At 46.6% G+C, this 20,208-nt stretch overlaps 1 protein-coding gene across 1 annotated transcript in view; it reads left to right on the top strand.

The window, feature by feature from the left end:
- RSRC1 (arginine and serine rich coiled-coil 1) overlaps window positions 1–17,045 on the top strand; it is a 168,523-nt gene extending 151,478 nt beyond the window's left edge. Inside the window, exons 12-14 of the mRNA XM_086468617.1 lie at window positions 15,018–15,124; window positions 16,038–16,184; window positions 16,946–17,045. Coding sequence (XP_086324743.1) covers window positions 15,018–15,124; window positions 16,038–16,184; window positions 16,946–17,038 — 347 coding nt within the window. The 3' untranslated portion in view covers window positions 17,039–17,045. The remainder of the gene's footprint in view (window positions 1–15,017; window positions 15,125–16,037; window positions 16,185–16,945) is intronic.
- The last annotated feature ends 3,163 nt before the right edge of the window (window positions 17,046–20,208 follow it).

The raw sequence follows: 20,208 nt of genomic DNA, 5'->3' as shown, positions 1-20,208 counted from the left end.
TCTTTAAACTCACAGCTCCTGGGATGATAGGATTTCAATTAACACTGTGGCCTCTTAAGAAAAAGTGTGGAAGCCCATGAATTTTCACGATTGCCGTTCGATGCTAGAAAAAGATGGGAACACAGTTATGGGTCGTGTACCCGCTGCGTGGCTCCTACCTGTCGGTCTGGCTTGTGTTTGCTCTGAGCAACTTTGCGGAGTGAACGGGGGCTGCTGGAGATATTGCTGCTCTCGTTCAGTGAAACGAACAGGCACGCTTCACCTGGAAGGAAGGATGTTTTATTTTAATCCTTCTGTTTGCACCTGAATAGTCTAAAATTCGGCTTTGTTTCACGCATTAGCTGAGAAGCCGTGGAAGAGAGAAGCAATGCACAAAGCCGGCGGATGGTTTACGGGGAAATGGTAAGGAAATGGAAGGAAAAGTAGATTAAAAATAATAACTTCCCTTATATCATCTGTGGAAGTGTCGTGCTTTGCCTGTATGTTAAAATACAAAGGGGCATTTGTCTCTTTTCCTCCACTTTTTGTGAAGGGAAAAAAATCAGATACATTTTTTTCCTGGGATGAAGCACATTAATAAATGGGATCCTTTAAGGAGAGAGACGACATCGACAAGAGGTGCATAAACATTAAAGTAATTTTGAAGCTGGTATTTGAGTCATTTTATTTTAGGAAGTACAGCAGGTGTAATTAAGGTTTTACATCGGTAAAGGTATCGAAGCAGGTAAAGCGCTAAGCAGGTTCTGGCTCTGCAGGTAGATGGTGCTGGTTCAAAGCTACAACCTCAACCACCGAATAGAAAGTTATTTTCCCTTCCTGGGTGCGGACCGTAAGTCAGGGCATTGCATCAGCATCGTGTTGAGAAATACTGGATTTCAAATCCTTTCAAAGCCATCATTTTAGATGAAAAAATGGCGCCTTAGTTCCGTTCCGTTGCTGTGTTTGAGGTGGGGCAGGAGACCATCAAATATTCAGTTTTTACCTGCTTCTAAAGTGAAAATACAGATAAATTTTAGGTCTTTCTCACAGGGCAATTTATGACTTTGTTTTTGCAAATTAAAAGTCTTGAAATTGTCTTCAAAATTTTAAGAGAGATGAAAACCAAAAATGGCTCCTGTACTTCATTAGCATTGTGTATTTTACTGTTGCCTTTATGGCATTTATTTGTGCTAAAGGATAAGTCTGAGACAAGCATCGGTTAAGGTAATGGGATTGTAAAGCAATCACGTAATTAGTTATCTGACTTCAGTCGTTTTAAAAAAAAATTTATAGCTGCGTATCGAAAAGCTGCTGCTGAAAGGGGAAATAAACAGCGGTGTGCGAGAGGAGCGGGCAGCAAACGGGACGGGAGCTCTCGTCTTGGGAAGTAAGACGGTCTGATTTGCAGTCCTCTCGTCAGCCCCTCGGATAATCCCAGGCAGCAAAGAGGGAGCAAGGAGCAGAGGGGTCAGAGACCTAAAAATTCGGGCTTGTGGCCACGGGGCTGGGTTTCTTTGGTTTTGTCCAAAGAAAATGGCAGGGGGAGGGAAGTCTTCCAGTTTGCTCCTGGAGCTGCTCTGAGAGAGGGGGCTGGATGTGCGGGCACTGCCCGCCTTGCCAGTGTAATCACCGTCTCCTCCTCTACCGTAGGCGTTCCTTTTGTCTATTAAAAAGAAAAAACAAATATTCTGCTTAGGAGGAAGCTGTATTTTTACTGCTTTTTTTGCTATTGCGACTTTATTTAATAAAAAAACCCCAAACCCCAAACCAGAAGAAAGCTGAAGGGAGGCGGGGATTGTGAGACGACGGTTTCCAGTTGTGATCAGAACTATACAGGGAGATGTGCGGTCTGGACATGTGTTTGCACCATCGCCGTATGCGTGTGTTTTGTCTGACTTAGGAAGTTATTCACAAGTATTCAATTTGTATTTATTCATTTCCAAACAGTCTGTTTTTAGGAGGTGATGTCTTCAGATTGCTGTTCTGTAATTGCGGAATTCCCTAGTTTAGGTACCAAGAAAAGAGCATCCTTCTGGGAATTTCTGTGTATTTACTGATTTCCCCCATATAACCCCCAGAATTCTCCAGAAATCTAAGGCGTATTTATCCATTCATTAAATATTTCACTTAGATCCTGAGGTTTGGTCTTTAAATTTCCATTAATTTGCACTGTTTGGTCTATTGAGGTTTTCATTTGTCAAAATTGTTAGCTCTTGGGTATTAGTTACGCAAATATTGATGTGTAGCTTTGGCCTGTTAGCTATCAATTGAAATCAGGAAATCGATAGACTTAATAGCTCCTCATTACAGAGTTGATGCATTTGCAAGGCTGAGTCGCCTATTGTCAGGGAACAATCAATTCAGTCAAAAACTATTACACCATCACCGCCAGAAACTGTTTCATAATGTTTTGGTGTGTTTATAGCTGACCCGAGCTTCCACAGGGGCTCTGGACAGAAAACAAGGCTTTTTGGGGTCTCTTGTCATAGAGTTTTTCAGTCAGAGGCATGGGGTGGCGATGGCAGAGGCTCGGCAAACTCGTGACGTGCTGTCCCCTGGCAAGTCCCGCCGTGGTTTGCAGTGGTTTATGTAAACGGGTTTTTTAGGCAAAGACTCTGCTTCCTGGCTTCTAGCAGGACTGAAAATTTCCCAAAGCTCTTCCCTGTGTTGTTGATGCCTGTGGTGCAAACCGGGAGCCTCAACCCGGAGCGGTGCTCCCGGTGCTTCAGCCATCACAGCTCCCAGCTGGGGGGAAGGCACCAACTGCCCGACACCAACCAAAGCAGCAGAAAGCAGAGCCCGTTCTTCACTCTCCTGAAATATTCCAACCGTTTCCTTCTCCTTCTCCAAGTGTGTGGTGGTGATTTCGCGGGATTATATTTGAAAAGGGAATTGTGAAGCCATAAAGGCGCGCCTCTGAGATTTCAGGCTTACATACGTGTTAGAGGAGACATGTATTTTCTTTCTTTTGCTCAAGAAAAGCCTACAATAGTTACATTTTTGGTTTAGAACTCTTTGTAAGGTAATTAAACGTAGTTGAAGGATTCTGAGGCGGCTACAAAATATACGTATACAGAGAAGATAATGCCTAAAACTGACCGTAGTACTTACGGTGGTTTGTAGAAAGGAGTTTGTAGGTAAAGACTTCTTTCTGGCTTCCAGCAGCAATGAAAATTTCCTAGAGCTGTTGGCCGCGTTGGTTGCGGCTCGCCCTGCCCCGTGAACGAGCGTTCACCCTGCTCATCACTCCATTAAAAAAAAAATAATTAACGATTATTTTACAGTATATATGTGCATCCTCTGTAAACTCTCATGTGCTTGTTGAGCTGTGCTGGAGGAGTAATCGTTAGCGCACAGAGAGCTGCTTTCGTTCCCTTTCTGTGTCGATACAGCGCGATGGAAAAGTTGCGGTGGGAAATTGCCTGTAGTTAAGGGGAACTTGGTTGGGCGTCGTTTAAGCTGATTTCGGTGGTTTAGCCGTGTAGTTGCAAGGAGCGTGCTTCGTCGTGAAACACCACGGAATGGGGAGGGAAGAAGCAGCAACAGTCGAGTGTAGCAGTAAGGGTACCGTAGCTGTGGTCTGATTTTATGCTAAAATGTATGCTTAGGGGAGCAATTGAATCCTTTGCTCAATGTAAATGAGAAACGGCTCTACGGACTTCCAATGAATTAATGACTTGCCGTCAGAAGAGCCTTATCTTTTTGATTTAGACGACAGTCCCGCAGAAACATATGCGTTTCCTCTAAGTTCGTGTGTAAGTCATCACACTGAATTTAAAAGAAATGCGGGCGTTCAAAGCATCAGACAACTGAATGTTTGCTGGTTATTATTTTTAAGTCTATATCCCTGTTCTCCAAAGTAATTGCAAAAGAGTTGTGCCGTTCATTTTATTTCGGTGTTTTTCTTCACTGGGAAAAGATGGGTTATTAAAGTCAAAGAAAAAATCCAGACGCTCGGTAAACATGTAGGATGAGTGAAATACAGACTAAATTAATGATATTTAAGATGACATACATAATTATAACAGAGAGGTCAGGGTAGGTGGCAGCTTTCCCAAGTATATAGTGTCAGAAAAATCCCCGCAGTATATATTTTAATTGAGTTATGTTTTCTTTCCTTCACATTGAAGCATTAAGGTATTACCCCATTCCTGGGCCTGTGTTCCTATAATTTAACATGGCAAAATTCCCAGATCTACATTTTGACAGCAAAACCACATCATGCGTAGGCTCCTTCCAGCAGTGAAATGCCGCTTCGTATTTGTCTCCAAATCGTCGTTTTCTTTTTTGATTTAAACAATAATATCATTAATATCCGGCGAAAATAAATTTTCCAAGGGCGAGGATGATTTGAACGCTATTTTCGAAACGTGAGAAATGTATAAAAAAGAAGAAAAAAAAAAAAAGGGAAGAAGCCAACAGATGTGACAGAAACAAACGAAACTGTACGGCAAAGGGCAAACACGCGTGAACAGAGCGCGTGGTGCGCCCTGGGGAGCCGGGCTGGCCGTGCAGCCGCGAGGAGCCCTGTGCGAGGAAGCGAGAGGCTGAGCCTCCTCCGTCAGCCGAACGCTTAGTCCTGTCCCGAGCTCCAGGAGTCGGGGAGGTGGCCGGTGCCGGGGCTGGGTAGGGCGCAGCCGGGGAGGAAGCCCCTTGCCGAAATAACCCTCCCTTGGGAGGTTTGTGCTCACTAAAAACAAAGAAATGGAGCGGCACAGTCAGCCACTTCAGGCTTTCGGCTTTCTTGGACGGAGTCGGGCTTAAAGCGCTGGTGCCAACAGCAACAGAGAGCTGGAGGGACGCTCGCCCCGTCGCCATCGTCCCGAGGCCTTTTTCCATCAGGAAAGGGGCCTTCAGGGGCTCCGTGTGCTGGGGCGTGGGGAAAATTTACTTCGCTACACATACTCCCTAGAGAAGGAGTTTATTGTAATTGTTTGTTCCAGTAACAATTGTAAGAAAGGGTTTTTTTCCCTTTTATTTTAGTCTTTGATTTGCCTCCAACCCGTCCCAGTTAGCCGGCATCCCTCCCCGTGCTGCTCCAGTTACACTTAAAGAGAGCTCAGGGGGTAACGAATGGGAAGCGGACCCCACAGCGATACCCCGGCTGGCCGCTGGTGGGGGGGGGTTCTGCTCGCTTGGCAACGCTGTCTGCGGCATCACAAGGAAGGACACGGCGGAAAAAAAGATTGTTTGTGTCCCGGGAAGGCTCTGTCCTCGAAGTGGGTGAATGGGATTAGCTAAATCAGAGGTTTGGAGCAGAGAAATAGTCTCAAGGAATATAAAAAGGCAGGCGACCCAAAGGTGAAATCCTCCGTGCTCTGCTTTTATTCTGGCATCTCGTCCAGCGGAGAGGTTTGAGCCCGTGCGTTCTCTCCGTGGCCTTATTCTGAGCGGTGTCCAGAGGAAAGCACACGTGTGTGCGCCCGTGGGTGTGCGCACAAACGCGTGTGTACCGTCATGCACACGCACCCCAACACACGCACGCACCAACGCTGCTGCGTTAAACCGGATCGGACGCTTGGGAATGAAGGAAAAAAGCGGAATCGAGCCTTATCACTTCTAAGTGCATCATTGCAAGTTTTCTGCAGGGTCTCTGCCTCAGTCAGCGCTGTTTCATTTCTTTAGCTAATAGGAACTATTCATTATTTTATATTCTCATTATGCAAGACGCGGATCTGTGCTTTGTTTGGCTGTAGCTGTGCAAACCTCACCTGGAAAGCAGCGTTATGAGTTTCTTCACGGGCTGTTCTGGGGGCTCATCACTGCGGGGTCTGAACGTGTCACCAACATGAACGCTTTTACCCTCACAACAGCCCGGTGAGGTGAGTGAGTATTATTAATTCTGGGCTTCCAAGAAGAGAGCAGAGCCAGGAGCATGACAGGATCTCAACTCTGGGGAACTTTAAAGCAGAACGCTGTCTTCAGCATACTTAATTTTGCATTTAGCGTACCCAGACCCAGCTCCCGTTCACCTCAGCTGCCCTACATGGTTTGTTCGGTGCGTCGGCCGGGTCAGAGCCCTGCCTTTCCCGCAGAAAACGAGCGGGGCGGTTAGCGGTCGGGCAGCGATTCAGAAGCCTGGTATGGGATGCAGGTCTTCAGGGCTCATTAACTGCAATTAACGTTACCAGCTCTCCCTCCGCCCCATCGCCTTTGCCGGCCGTTCTCCCGTTAGCTCAACGCGCCTGTTCCCTCCTGGCTTTTTCACTTCCACGTGGAATGGTTTCATCCCTCCGTCAGGAGCTGCCGAGAGCTCCTGAGAAACGGGTGCCTGGCTCCGTTAAACCGTCTTCTTCGGCCTCACCTGGAGCAGCAGCAGCATTGAAAATGAAGTCTGAGGTTTTTAAGCTGGTACATATGTGTTGGACACAACCAACCATGCGACGTCGCGTATATTAAGCCGATCTTCAGTCTTTTGGGGCTGGAAAATAAGAAATCACGGTAAAGCAGGAGCAAACAGGATTTCCGAGTGTTATGGTTTGACTAAATGAAGACGGATTTTGACTCAGAGGGCAAAAGCAGCCACTGATTTTGTAGAAGTTAAATTTGCCAGTAATTGGCAGATCAATGCCGTTTCGCTGTGTCTTCGTAAGCGGCTGGACCAGCTGGACTGAAATCTTTTGGAGAGCATTAAGTGTGGGGTGGGTGCGAGCACAGGAGACTTTAACCCCAAACATTTCGGGTTTGACAGACTTGCAAGCAGCAACTCGAAGCAGGATCTTGCAGCAGGATGGGTTAGGCTATCTATTGTTACCAGGGCAATGTATTTTTATATATATATACGTGTGTGTGTGTGTGTGTATATATACACACACGTATATATATAAAAGAAATCTTAAGCAGTGGCCTACCAGAGTCATCAACAGGGATTTAAAATAATCTTTAGCAAGTGGGCTCTGCAAGACCTCTCAAAAACTTTGGCTAATGTATTTTTGGTATCTCAAATTTTATTTTCTACCAAATTTCAGGGGAAAAAATAGGAATGGTTTTGGCTAGAAAAACGTTTGGGATTGGGGGTATCATCGTAGGCCGAGGTAATCGGCCTGGGGGCGGGATTCCCGTTCTGGAAGCAGCCTGCCGTGCTGCCTTCCCTTGGTTTGCGCCACGTTTGCTTTCTGGGTAAGGTGTTTTTTTTTCGTGAAATGAGTCTCTGCAAACGTGTTCCAGGATTTGTAGTGTTCCAGGCTCCATCAGAGGCAGGCTGGGGGTAAGGGGGAGAGCCTAAATTGCCAAATCCCTTCGTTTGTTGGGCCGGCTGCGGTTTGCGTACGACAGCCACGTCCGTGTTCACACCCGTACCTCCAGGTGAGCACGTGTGGACAAAGAGCATCGTGTCGAAGGCTTTGCTGGGTCGTACGTGCTTTGCTGCCCGCGCTGGTCGGGGCAGCGTTTGGGCCAGCACCGGGTCTGTTCAGCGCTTCGGGAGGGAGCGAGTTAGAGCATCTCCGTGTGGAGCCCGTGTCCGTGTTCACCACGAAAAAGGGGTGAATTGAGGAGCTTGCAAAGCCAGGGGAGACTGTTCCTGTAGTTAAATTTAACAGGAATTGTGTTTAAACCACAATCCCTTGTGTGGAGTCTTTTATTTTCTGTTGAAAAATGGGTTTTTGTTGATCTCGGTGGCCGTGCCAGCGTTGGATGTGTACTTACTGCATGTCAAATGGGTATTTATCTGAGAGACCAGAGTCAATCTATGGGATAAGCATGAGACTTAGCTGAGAATTGTCTTGTTTATGCTGGCTAAGGCCTAGACGAAATGGGATTTTAAATACATGTATCGTATTTTATTGGTGCTAGACAGATGTTTAGCTGGTGTGAATGGCATTATTTCATGTACCCGCCAAAGGCCTGGTGCAGGAAAGAAGGGGGGAAAAAAAAAAAAAAAGTAATTAAAACCAACCAAACAACAATTTGCTAATCTACATTTCATTTTTCCTTTAGCCACTTAAATTGTGTTCAGTGGTTGAGGGCAGCCAGGGGTGGTTGTAGCTGCTGTGCGTCTCCCCTGATGCGTTCCTGGGAATCAATATATGGACTGGAATAAAAGCATGGAAGTTCCTGACACCGAGCATCACAGCGGCACCGCGTGTCAGCGTGGGATGCTGCGGAACCGTTAAAATACACATAGTAAATACCACCTCTGGGGAAGACTCTGCGGATGATACCGCACTCTATAACGTGCAGTAGGACCAAAAAACCCACCCCTGGGCATGTGCAATCGCCCGTCTCCAGCTTTCGGCGTCGCTTTTTGAAGGGTGAACAAAAATTGGTCCATGCAAAAGCCTCTGAACACCCGCAAAGTTTCCGCCCTGCTGTCCTGCGTGCCGTACAGCCTGCCTCGTCCACAGCCCGAGTCCAGCTACAAATCTTATTTCCACGGTAGCCTACGATACACCCCATTTTTTTTCTGTACATCCAGTGTACGGTAACGTTTTGCTGTTGTTTCTGTACAGCTGGATCCCTGTGTATAGTGGGGTGTGGCTGGATGCAGAAATACTTTTATTTATCTGGAGGTGTATAATAGATACCTGTATAGGTTTAACATAGACAAATTGTTATATATTAAACGTATATGTAATATATACACTCGTTAGTTTGTACATGCAATATAGAGGTTATTTGGGATAGAGATATATAAAAGATAGAAGAACCCAGTAATTGCCTTTAAGATCAGAGCACAAAGCATTACCTTGGATTTTACAAGGCCAGCGAGCAACAAAAGAGCAGTAATTTATGAGCTCAGCGTAAAAGAATAGCATAATTGCATTAAAAATTAATGCTAATGAACACTAAAATGGGGAAGGTGGTTATGATGAAAGTTTGTATTCATCTTCCCTGGTTTGAATGATGGCTAGTGGCTTGATTAATGGCTTAATTTCTATCAATTAGCGGGGAAAAATCTCCTACGAGACAAGGGTAAATTGAGCATTGAATTACATATCTTGCTTTTGTGTGCTGAGAAAAAAGAGCGGCGTATCTCTGATATTAGCCGCAGTGACAAATGCGGTGTGCCCTGCGCCGGCGCTCCCGGCGGGCTCCGGTGCGGTTCGGGGGGGGAGCGGCCGGCAGACGGCCAGCCAGCTCACCGGCCCCCCAGCCTGCGCTCGCTCGGCCCCGTCCACGCTTTCCCTTGCTCCCTCTATTCGGGGAAGGAAAATATCCAGCAATTTTCAGCGGATTAGGGCTGTTTCCTGCCACTGTGTTTGTTGAGGTTGACTTCTTCCCAGAATGTTTTCAAAAACACCCCAAAAGGCCTCAAAATGTGAGTGAATGTAGGAACCAGCACGCGGGTGTGAAGCGCAGCGGTGAGGGTAACCTGCGTGCAGGCTAAACGCGTGGCTAGAGCAGAACTCCAAATGTTCTTAAATTGCTTGAATGGCATGTTTAATTCAGAACTCGGCTGCTAAAGTTTCCCATCGTGCCTTCTGCTGGGTTTTGTACCAAATACTTCCATTCCTTTGAAAGAAAAAGCTGTTAGAGTTTTCAAATACTATGAAAGCTAGGTTGTAATTATAATGCATGAAAATAGCAAGTTGTAAATACGCTGGTACTTACTAGAGAGAGTACTAGAGTACTCACAACATGCTCCTTTAGTGCATTATAATTGCAGTACCAGAGTACTTACAATTGATTTTGAAGAATACGAATTAACAATACAAACTTTCTCTGGGCACAGCTGCTCATTTTGGAGTATGTTTGATTGTTTCTGTGACTTTGGCTGGAAAAAAGTTCTTTCTTTGGAAGTCTCAACAGCTAGCAAACAGTGTGGCCAAGTGTCGAAACGGCGCTTTGACTCAGCGGAGGGGGATCCGGAAATGTCAGAGGCATCAAGCTGGTTTTATCAAGGCTTAAAGTGGTGAGAGGGAAGAGGTAGTTTCAAAATGAATCCTGAATTCCCCTCCGGCTGCACGTCGGCGGTCACCCCGGCAGGGATGCTCGGCTGGCAGCATCTTCAGGGCTCGTCATCGGCGATTTTCCCGTCGCCTCAGACAAAGGCGGGGATGCGGCCGGCGTTGTGCGGGGCGGTGCCTCCCTCTAACGGCTGGCCCTGCCGCGGCCGGGCTGCCAGGCATCCTTCATCCCCAGGCAGCTCCCGTCCTTCTTCGTCCCTGGGGAACTCCTACCCTTCATCCCTGGGGAGCTCCCATCCTTCTTCATCCCTGGGGAACTCCTACCCTTCATCCCTGGGGAACTCCTACCCTTCATCCCTGGGGAACTCCTACCCTTCATCCCTGGGGAGCTCCTGCCCTTCTTCATCCCCGAGGAGCTCCCGTCCTTCTTCATCCCTGTGGAGCTCCTGCCCTTCATCCCTGGGGAGCTCCTGCCCTTCATCCCCGGGGAGCTCCTGCCCTTCACCCCCGGGGAGCTCCTGCCCTTCTTCCCTGGGCAGCTCCTGTCCTTCTTCATCCCCGGGGAGCTCCCATCCTTCTTTTTCCCTGGGGAACTCCCACCCTCCATCCCCAGGGAGCTCCCAGCGCCGCCGAGGGTCCCACCTGACTCGAGCTGGGCAGGAGGAGAAGGGACTCGGGGTGAGGGGCCCACACTGCGTTGACACACAAGCGTGCGGGAGCAGCTCCTTCCTTGGCTGATTTCCTGCGGTTTTCTGCAAAGGGATCGTGCTGGGTGGCTGGTGCAGGAGGTCTCACCTCTGAGTTGCTGCTGCTGAAGGCACCAGCGAGGTTCTGCACCCAGCTCTGCCCGTCATCCCGGGCGTGCTCGGACCCTGGGAGAGGTGTTGGGACTGGAGGTCACGCTCTGCAAATACCCGTGGCTCCGATGTGTGCCCCTGACAGGGGACAACCCCCGTTAGCTGGTGCTAATTGTCTCCAGCACAGAGAAAAGATTTGAGGGGGGAAAAAAACCCCTAAAACCCAGAGTTCCAAGTTTTGCAGAGTCTAGAGGTGACAAACCCAATGTGAATCCCACCCATCCTGCTGGATTTTCGCTCCTCCTCCTAGTGCTTTCATTTTGTTTAATATAAATATCGCGCTGCCACGCACTGTAGAAGACAATACGTCTTGAAGCCTCGTAGTTTCTTCTCTCTTCTGTTGCAATTTGTCTAGATGGAAACTTCATTTTTCTTCGAGTACATCAGTGTGCATAGCTTAAGTAAAGATGGGCTGGGATTAAAAAGCACCGTGCGTGTGAAAAACCACAGTGGTGTTGAAAAACCACCAGGTCCGTGGTGCCGCTGTTCCTCTCTCCGTGCAGTTGTACGTATACACTTGTACAAAAACCCTACCTGAGCTGGCCCGAAGTGAAACGGGATGAAGGGGAAAACATTTTCCTCTTTAGCTGGTTTGTAGTTGGGTATCTGTTGGTGTTTTCTTCTTTGCGTCCTCCACTGACAGACAAAAGAGCAGAAAAAACCAGCAACTTTTTTTTTGCAAGTATTTCAAAGTATGTTACTTAAAGTGTATTGTATTTTCAATGGGTCAGTTAAATTAACCAGCTATGTCCCTTTAAATATAATTAGTAAAATATGAAGAAACATATATTCTAAGGAATATTTTATTATGTCATTGCTTTGATTCTGAAGTTAGACCCGCTTGGAGGAAAACTCTTTAGGTAAAGGCATGGGTTCATTTTCACATTCAGGATGAAAGATCAGCAGTGGATCCAGCCCACGTTACAAATTTACACCTAAAGATTATACGAGAAATATTCAGAATATATTTTTATTTATTCACAAGGTTATTAGTCATTTAATGCTTCTGTTTCAGTGCTTGTTAAATCCTTAGCGGGCGTCGTCACCAGTTCGGTCTCTGAAAACAAGCAAAGAAATGGGAGTGTTCTACGCAGAGCTCGCGGGCAACTTACTTTTGCTTTTTCCCGATTCTCTGGTGTTTCTCACTGTGGTGTGTGTGAAATTTTTGGATGGCATCTGAAGGATGAATACGCATTGTATTTCTAAAGCGGCACTTTAAATTCTTGCTAATACAGACTGAATCGATGGGAAACCCGCAGCTGTGAAAGTTGTGTGTGGGTGTGTAGATATGTGTGTGTACATGGGAAGATGGAAACAGATGTACGTACAGGCGGGAAGCGTGACATCCTGCATCACCTCAGAAGGACAGCTTAAATCCGCCCTGCCTGGGCTATCTGGGGCAAAAATCCTTTGATTACTATAAAATGATGTTAACTAAATGTTCCCCTAATAGACTCCGTTTTTCAGTAAGGGGCAGAAACAGCGACGTTTATGAGCCCAGGTGGCGCCTTGGGGGGTTGCGGGGGAGTGTGGGGCTGGGCAGGCGCAGGCTGCACCCCCGCCTCCGACCCCCGCGGGGGTCCCTGGCCGCGCTGCCCCCTGCAGACCCTCGGCGGGGGAGTGCTGGTGACAGGGACAGTCCTTGTGACTCACCCTTTTACGAAAAACAGCCCCGACAAGCCCCGATGCAAGATTTAGTTTCTTTTTTTCGCAGTAACACATAAAAAGACTCGCTGTGCAATGAGTTAGTATTGATTATTTTTGTTTTGTCTGTAGCCTCTTAGCTTTCTGACTCCATTATTTTTGATTTTACTATGAAATACATATCCTTTCTACTGACATCTGACAAACAACATATGGAAGTCGTTTTATCTACCAATAATGTGTTTGTCAAAAAACTCCTACGCTAATGGGTTATGCTTCCTCCAGTCCATTTTCCCCTAGTGGATGTCACTGATGTAATTCTAAACATTTACTGATTTTTGCCCCCTTAATAACTTGTCATTCCCATAGGTTTGTGCAAGATTCGTGTAAGATACTGGAACAGGCTGGGAATTGAGTGAAGGGTTTGTGAAATACGAGTTGAGCGACTGCTTGTACGTTCACCTGCCTTTCTCTGATACCTGGCTTTAAACCTGTGACTACCAGGGTCACTTATTGTTCCTTTGTTTACCTGCAGAGCCTGATGAATTAAGATTTCCCCTCCCTGGCAGGGCATTGGTGCCTTTGGGTTTATACTCCCTACGGGATCCTTGTGAATCTTTTTTCAAAAAGACAGCTTTAGCAGCAAGGCAACGGAACTTTTAAACACAAGCTTAACTGTAAGCGAGTCATTTTTTTCCTTCTGAGTTCAAAAGAAAGGGGCTTAAAGATGTGCTCGTGCCTCTTGTCCTGAGCTTTGCCAACACTGAAGCTTTACTGAGGCTTCCAGGGCCGCGGGGCTGGGCGTGCGAGGAGCCAGCGCAGCTCGGCCCGCGTCCCTCCGGCCGCCACCCGCTCTCAGCCGAGGACACCCCGCGAGCCAGCCGCCCTTCCTGCTGCTCCCTGCCCGTTTCCCCGCAGAGGGGCAACCCTCGCACTTGGCTTCAGGGCAGTTGTTGGAACGTCGGGTCCGGAGCAGCCCGAGTGCCGTACCCAGCCTCAGCAGCGCGGGGGCTTGACGTTCTGCGCGTTCAGCGTCCGCAGAGATGGTCGGCACATTCTGATTTGGCTGTTCGTTGTGTTCGTAGAGACTAAACGATATTCCCAAATAATTTTTAAGCAACGGGGCAGATTCTTCCTTGCTGCTTGAAAGTTACGTCCCCTCCTCTCTTTTGGCGGCCTCCCCTCTTTTCTAAATGCTGCTGACAGCAAGACCTGCCCACTGCTCCCCGACACAGCGCCTCGGCTGTTTCAGGCTGGCCCCAGTGGGCTATGTATAAAGCAAACGCTTCTCATAACTCGGTTGGAGGTAAATCGGTGATAATTGTAAAGGAAAGCGTGCCGTTAGAGAACAAATTCGAAAATAAAACAGTTTTGTGTACAACCTGATGGTAAAAAATGAGGTTGTTAACTTGGCGTGCGCGTGTCCAGTCCGGGCGTATTTCTGGGCTGCCGCTGTCTTGCTTGTCTGAAGCTCCACTTACTTGGCATTTCTAGACTGAAAGGAGTTTTCAGTGGTTAATCATTGCAGAAGGATGTAAGTTACATTTCTTTCTTCTTGTGCAAAAGAGAAAGTATATTCTGCAGCGCATGTGACTTTGGATTGAGAGGGTTGTCTACAGAGAAAGAATTTGGCGCTTCTGGGTTTCTTGGTCTGTCTAGTGTTTAAAGTATTCTTGTGTGTTCATGAAATGTCCGACCAAACTCCAGGTACCAGAAAAAATGGCACTGCTTTATCCTGGGTTGCTTTTTCCTCATCTTTTTGGCAATCTCCTTTTGACTCTGTTGCTCAAGCCCATGATTCTGTGACTCCTGAGCTCAGGACCTTAGCTTCCTACCCGTCTGACCTATCCAGAAGATCGCTTGGTGGAGCATGAAGGAACTAGCAACGCCCATCTGACGGCAGCCCGGTTCAGAGTGGCTGATAGCAAGGTGGGCAGGAGCTGCTCTTCTTCACCTCGCTTCGCTTCGCCGCCTTCTTCTCATCACTGGGAGCTGCATCCGCTTCATCAAAATAAAATCTCAGCCTGGGATTCAGAAATACCTTGTGAAGTACACGGGCGCTGTAAGACCTCGCAGCTCAATAAAGAATCAATTTTGCTCATTTGACGAAACAGCTGCAGTTTTGTCACCTACAAGCCGTGTGAGCACACAACATTTAGCGGGTTGGGAATATTTTATTGCCGGATCCTAAGATTTTTTTTTGTCAAATTCACCTAACGACGTAGCTCGTGATGCTGAACCAATCACTTCGCTTGTCACGAGGAGAGCGCAACGGTGGCGCGTCTCTGGGGACGTCCGCAGCCAAATTCACCCCCACGCAAGCACAAGTAGTTCTACTGCTACGGACAGACGGCACTCCACTGATTTGTCTGCACTGTCCCCGAATCCTTAACTTCTCCAGGAAATCCTCGTGCCCTAAATCAAGCTGTTACCCTGCAAGGACATCTCTAGCAAATTCTTAAGTTGGCATCTGGAATGATACCGTACATTGAACAATAATGGCCAAGTCGCTGTTGTTATTTTTACTAAAGGAGACAGTTTTCTTTGTAACAGAGTATTTTGGGCTGCATTACAGGTGGATTTTTTCCTGGTATGTACTGTTGTAAAATACATTCAAGGCACTGCTTAGACACGGCATTTATCATGGGCGTACGCTAATGTATACTGACATTACACCTTCTCTTTGTAGACCAAGCCACCCTAGTAGAGCAAGTGAAACGAGTAAAAGAAATTGAAGCTATTGAAAGTGACTCCTTTGTTCCACAGACATTCAGATCCAGTAAAGAAGTCAAAAAGGTAAGTTTTCAATATCCTTTCTTGGTGCATAATCCTCTCAAAGTCAGGTGGAAGCTGCGCTATTAATACAGTTTTCATTGATGAAAGAGCATCAATGTTGACAATCTTAAATCCCTCCGATGACTCTCCGATGCTCTTGGTGTGGCGTTCAAAGAAGAATACATTTGAATGTGTAAGAATTTCAATGAAATCAGCTGTCCTGACAGTATATTCTACCTATGCTGAGCAACTCTGATTTGTAAAAGTGCTTTTAGTATCATATCAAGCCATGGAGATTTGTTTTAGGAAAAGCAGAAGAATTAAATTCTAAAAGTAATCGGACATTTACACTGTAATTAAAGAGAGGTCGGTATTTTAAATTCTGCTTAGCTGAAGGCAGACCTTTTCAGACCGCGTTTACTCCCCGGAACAAAAGGGCGTTGTTTTCAGACAGCTTTCCAAAAACCTAACGGCAGGCATCCAGGTTTCAGAGTTTTACCTGCATTTTGGCTGCCCAGTCTTCTAGGGAACTGGGACGCTTTTGTCTTTGGAGGGACGCAAGCGGAGGTTTTGTGCGGTTCTTCCATCTGACGGCGAGGCGGTTTGAATGAGCGCGGTTTGTTTCCCCCAGAACGTGCGTTTTCTCGCCTTTTCACAAGTCTCCGAGAAGTTCACGCAGCTTCTTCAGGAAGTGATCCAGAAACCCAAAGCGAGGGCTCCACAAGCTCTCTCGTTGCCTTTAGCAATACCTTTTTCTTTCACTCCATGTCTTTATTCCAGACCTTAGTGCCCAGGGTGTCCCACTAAGCACGCTGGGAAGTATAGACACGAGGATCCTTAGTTGCAACGGGAAGAAAGCTGAGCCCTCAGTGAAGATACTGCCACATTTGGGAGTCTGAGGGTAAAATAGTCAGATGTGTTTCTTTCTTTTTAGTCAATAGAGCCTCCTGAACCACAGTACGAACCTGTAACCATCGGAGCGGGAGCGGTGGATGCATCTGCTCCTGAAAAAGAACCACCACCTGCCAATATTCCGACTGCCATCAAATATCAAGACGATAATTCCTTAGCACACCCAAACGTAAGTGTGCCGATATTTGCTGTCCCTGCAGAACAAGGCAGCCCATTGAAGGAGGGCAGGTTCCCGTGTCCTGACAACCGTTTTGCTGGGCTGCTCATCAAATAGTCTGTGGTCTGAAGGCCGTTAGCTAATGGGCTCAAAAAGGATCACGCTCCTTGCATCATCTAATAGAGAATAATTACAAAAGGAATTCACCAGTGATGTAGTTTTAGAGTGAGAAACGAATTTTGTAACGAAGTAGCAGGGGAATTTAAGATCGTATAAAAATTTCTGCTCAGTAAAAATTCAGGAAAAATTGCTTGTGGTTTCTGTAGTTGGAAACCCAGTGGAAGACTCAGAACTTGCCCGCCTTGCCAAATCAGAAAGCTTTAAATACACGACAAACTTCGGCTCCTTTTGAATCGTTGTGGCTGAGCTTGTAATTGGAAGTAGGGGTACTTAGAGCAGAGCGGTTTTAAGAGTGAGCAAGTTAAAGATGCCTTGCAGTAACCAAACTCGTGCGGGTTCTCTGTAACCCATGAGACGTGATGAACTTGCCGTTTCAGGAGGAGACTGAACGTGGAATGTCTTGGCTTTCCGATTTTTAAAGTCTCTGCCTTTCCTAATGGATTTATATCACCTTTGTACTGCAACAGCCCTCCACAGCTGGGCTTTTTCTTTGGGCCCTGAAATAGTCAACACGTATTTCAGTAGATCATTACAAACAAAGAGAAAGCTAACGAGGCGTGCCTGCTTTTCTTCCTCTCCCCCTTCTCCCTCAGCTGTTTATCGAGAAGGCAGAAGCAGAAGAGAAGTGGTTTCAGAGGCTGATCGCTCTTCGGCAAGAAAGGCTGATGGGCAGTCCGGTGGCCTGAGCGAACTGCTGTGACCATCCCATACCATTTTCCACGAATGCTGAGAAATCCTACCATTAAATTGTTTTGTTTGTCTCTTTTGAGGGGATTTTAGTACTCAATATGAGTTGTACAGAGAATAAATGTTTCAGCTGAATAAACAAGAGTGTTCTATCCTCCGTTTTTTCTCCCAAACTCGTTGCTGGGTGATTTGCATCGCTGAGCTGTAGACGGGAAGGCTGTCCGAGCAGTGTGATTCTCTTTTTTGGTACTGAATTCCTCTGGGCTGCGAAAAACCCGACAGCCCAAGGAGATGCAGTTTTATACCTCCCAATCAAAGAAATATATATAACCACGGAGCAGTTTAAAGAGAAATGGAAACAAGGCTGCCAGAGGAAGTCCCGATTTACCAGCACTCAGACGGCAGGAGCACGAGCGATCCCACCCCGGGCCGTTACGTCTTCTGCGGCTGGAGGAGGATCCAGGGTAAAAGCTATCGCCGTTATCGCTCCTTCGTTATCTCTCCTTCCTTCTGTTCTGCGCGGCGGTAGCAGCTTCGGAATCCCAAACATCTGCGGACTGTCTCCTTGCCGAGGGGCTCTTCTGAACCGATGCGTTCGTCCGCCTGCTCCAGCTTAGCCCGGCTCCTCGCTTCTGGTGGGCTCGAGGGGAAAGAAATGTTTGACATTTCCTCGAACATCCACCCACTGCTGTCAGCATCCAGGAGCAGACGTAAGGAAAAAGTCATGTTATCCTTTCAAACAAAATCGTAAAGTGTTCAGCAGGTTTCAAGAAATACTATTTTGTGAGCCATTTTAAGCACATTAAAACATTTGATTATCTGTAAAAGACAACTTTCTGTGGGTTTATGGGAAATAATAGAAATATTACTGTATGTAATGACATGGACCTCTGTGAAACCTGTTTCTGTGTATAGCGACTGTTTTCAGTCTATGAAGCTTCCATTTGTCCAGGTGTGACTTTAAAATAATGAAAGATTAGTCCATTTAAAACACTGAAAGATTGGTCCATTTAAAATAATGAAAGGTTAGCGAATTTAGCCCAAGAGTGTTTCCAAAAAACATCTGTCCATCATCCAGTTAAATGCCAGAGATCAAACAAACAAAATGCAAAAGTATTTCTTCCGAGAAATAGCAAATCCCTGCAAAACCCGTTATATCAGTAGAAGACTAAACTGAGCCCCCCACCTCTGGACGTTCCTCGTTGGAGATTCCCTGCAGCAGCTTTCCTGTGTGAGTGAAGAAATTTGTCAGGCTTTTTTTTTTTTTTAGTGTTATTTTTCCTCGTTCCCAGATCTGTGCTGAAAAAAAAATAGAGGATGATTCTGGAAGTGTGCTTTGGTTGTCTTATTTTTTTTAGATCACTGGAGTGAACAGAAAACGTGTTACATTCGCATTCTGACACATTTTTATTCTTTCTTTTTGAACAGTGTTAGTTTTACTTAGCCCTGCACTAAAATGGCTATCCGTGTTTCAAGGCGACCTTGTCTGCAACAAAAGGTGGGGAAAAAAAAATTGTTTCCCTTGATTCATTTCGGCGTTTTCAAACAGTAAATATTTGTCATTGTTCTGTCTTCCAACCTCCTTCTGTGTTTCTTTGATAGTTAATAAAAACTCTTTGGTCTCCCTGTAAGGCACAGGTGTAAATTCCTCTTTTTCACACATTATGTTGATTCTCTTGGTATTTTTATTGGATGCAAAGTGATTCCTTTTGTGTAATTTGCAGCCTTTTGGGACATTAAAAAGTTCTGCAAACTGGTCTGTTACAAGTGAATAAGACTTGGCGGTAGCAATAGGGTTGTACCTGCTGTTGCTTGTCAATCGGTAATCATAAGTACGTGCTGGAGGAGAACCGTGAGTGAGATCTGGAAAGGAAATGGAAATGGCATTTAGATAACCTGAATTGAATAGAAATATGTGCTGAAATAAGCCAAACATCATTTGAAACACAGAGCAAATCAATATCAAGTTGATTTTTGTAGTTCCAATGGCGGACTAGGGATCAGAATAACCAGTAGATAATTCCTCAGAACTCTGCGGTGTTCATGAAATGCGTAACTTGGTTATTGCCCCCGTGTCTGAGAGGGGACAGCTCATTTAAGAGGAGGGTTGTTTCTGGTTTAGGCGCTATGTTCTGTCACCCAATCCCAATTCCTGCTTTGAACGTTCGTTGTGCCGGAAGTTTGTGAAGTTACTGGTGTTGGGAGACGAAGGAGTTGTAGGATGGAGTTTTTCCCCAGACGCCACCTGCTACAAATCAGAAGATGAACTGTTGCTGCAAACCCGCAGGTTCCTGCGATATGGGCTTCTGAAGACGCCGAAAGCAAGTCAGCGATGCTCAGGTGTGTGTCCTGGGGGGGAGAGCTCCCGGGGAGCTGGCCACCCACCTCAGCCGTGCCAGATCTTGTCTCTTGCAGGTGAATTTTAATCTTGCTGCGGGTCCCTCGCTGGGTGCGGCTGAGCTGAACATTCAAACCACCGCTCCTCGAGCCCTGAGCGGCCTTGTGCAAGACTCGCTGGCAGGGAGGCTCAGCGCTGGCCGAAGCCCGGCCCCGTCGAAGGGGCGCTGGAGCAGAGCTCCGCCTCACCGAGAACCTGCCGTCTTCCTTCTGCGGCTGAAACCTTCAGCAAAAATAGACCCAGTTCCGCTGTGTTTGCTCCTGCAGAGTGAAATAAAGGTTGTATAAGGCCAATCCGTGGGGTTGTAAGTGTAACTGTTTAGACGGCAGCACTCTTGGATCAAGTTGTGAGAACCATCCCCTTACTTTGCGTTTACTTGAAGAGTAAACCTGTAGAATAAGAGTAAACTTGAAGAATAACCTGTGATAGGTTCTTCATTTTCCTGTCAAAGGCAGGCAGACTGCTGAGTATCAGAAATGAAGTATGGAGGAAGGCAGCAACATCACAAACAAACCTCACTCTGTAACCAGCTGTGCACGACCAAAGAGAATCTTGACAAACTTGCTGCTTAAAATGATTTTACAAGACTTGGACTCCTTACAGATGGGTTGTAGCCAAACGTGCGTGCCCTCCACCGTTCCACGTGTGGGGCCGTTTTGCTTGAGGAGAAGATAGCGTGTGTCACCTGATCAGCCAGATACAAACTCAATTAACTATGTCGTAACGTGGACATGAAACCCACACCGGGGTGTACAAGTGGATCACCTTTAA

The sequence above is a fragment of the Leptosomus discolor genome, chromosome 7 (genome assembly GCF_034619465.1).
Source record: "Leptosomus discolor isolate bLepDis1 chromosome 7, bLepDis1.hap2, whole genome shotgun sequence".
NCBI classification, from domain to species: Eukaryota; Metazoa; Chordata; class Aves; order Leptosomiformes; family Leptosomidae; genus Leptosomus; species Leptosomus discolor.
Note: the sequence above shows the minus strand (reverse complement) of the source record. Positions and strands in the feature narration are given on the sequence as shown.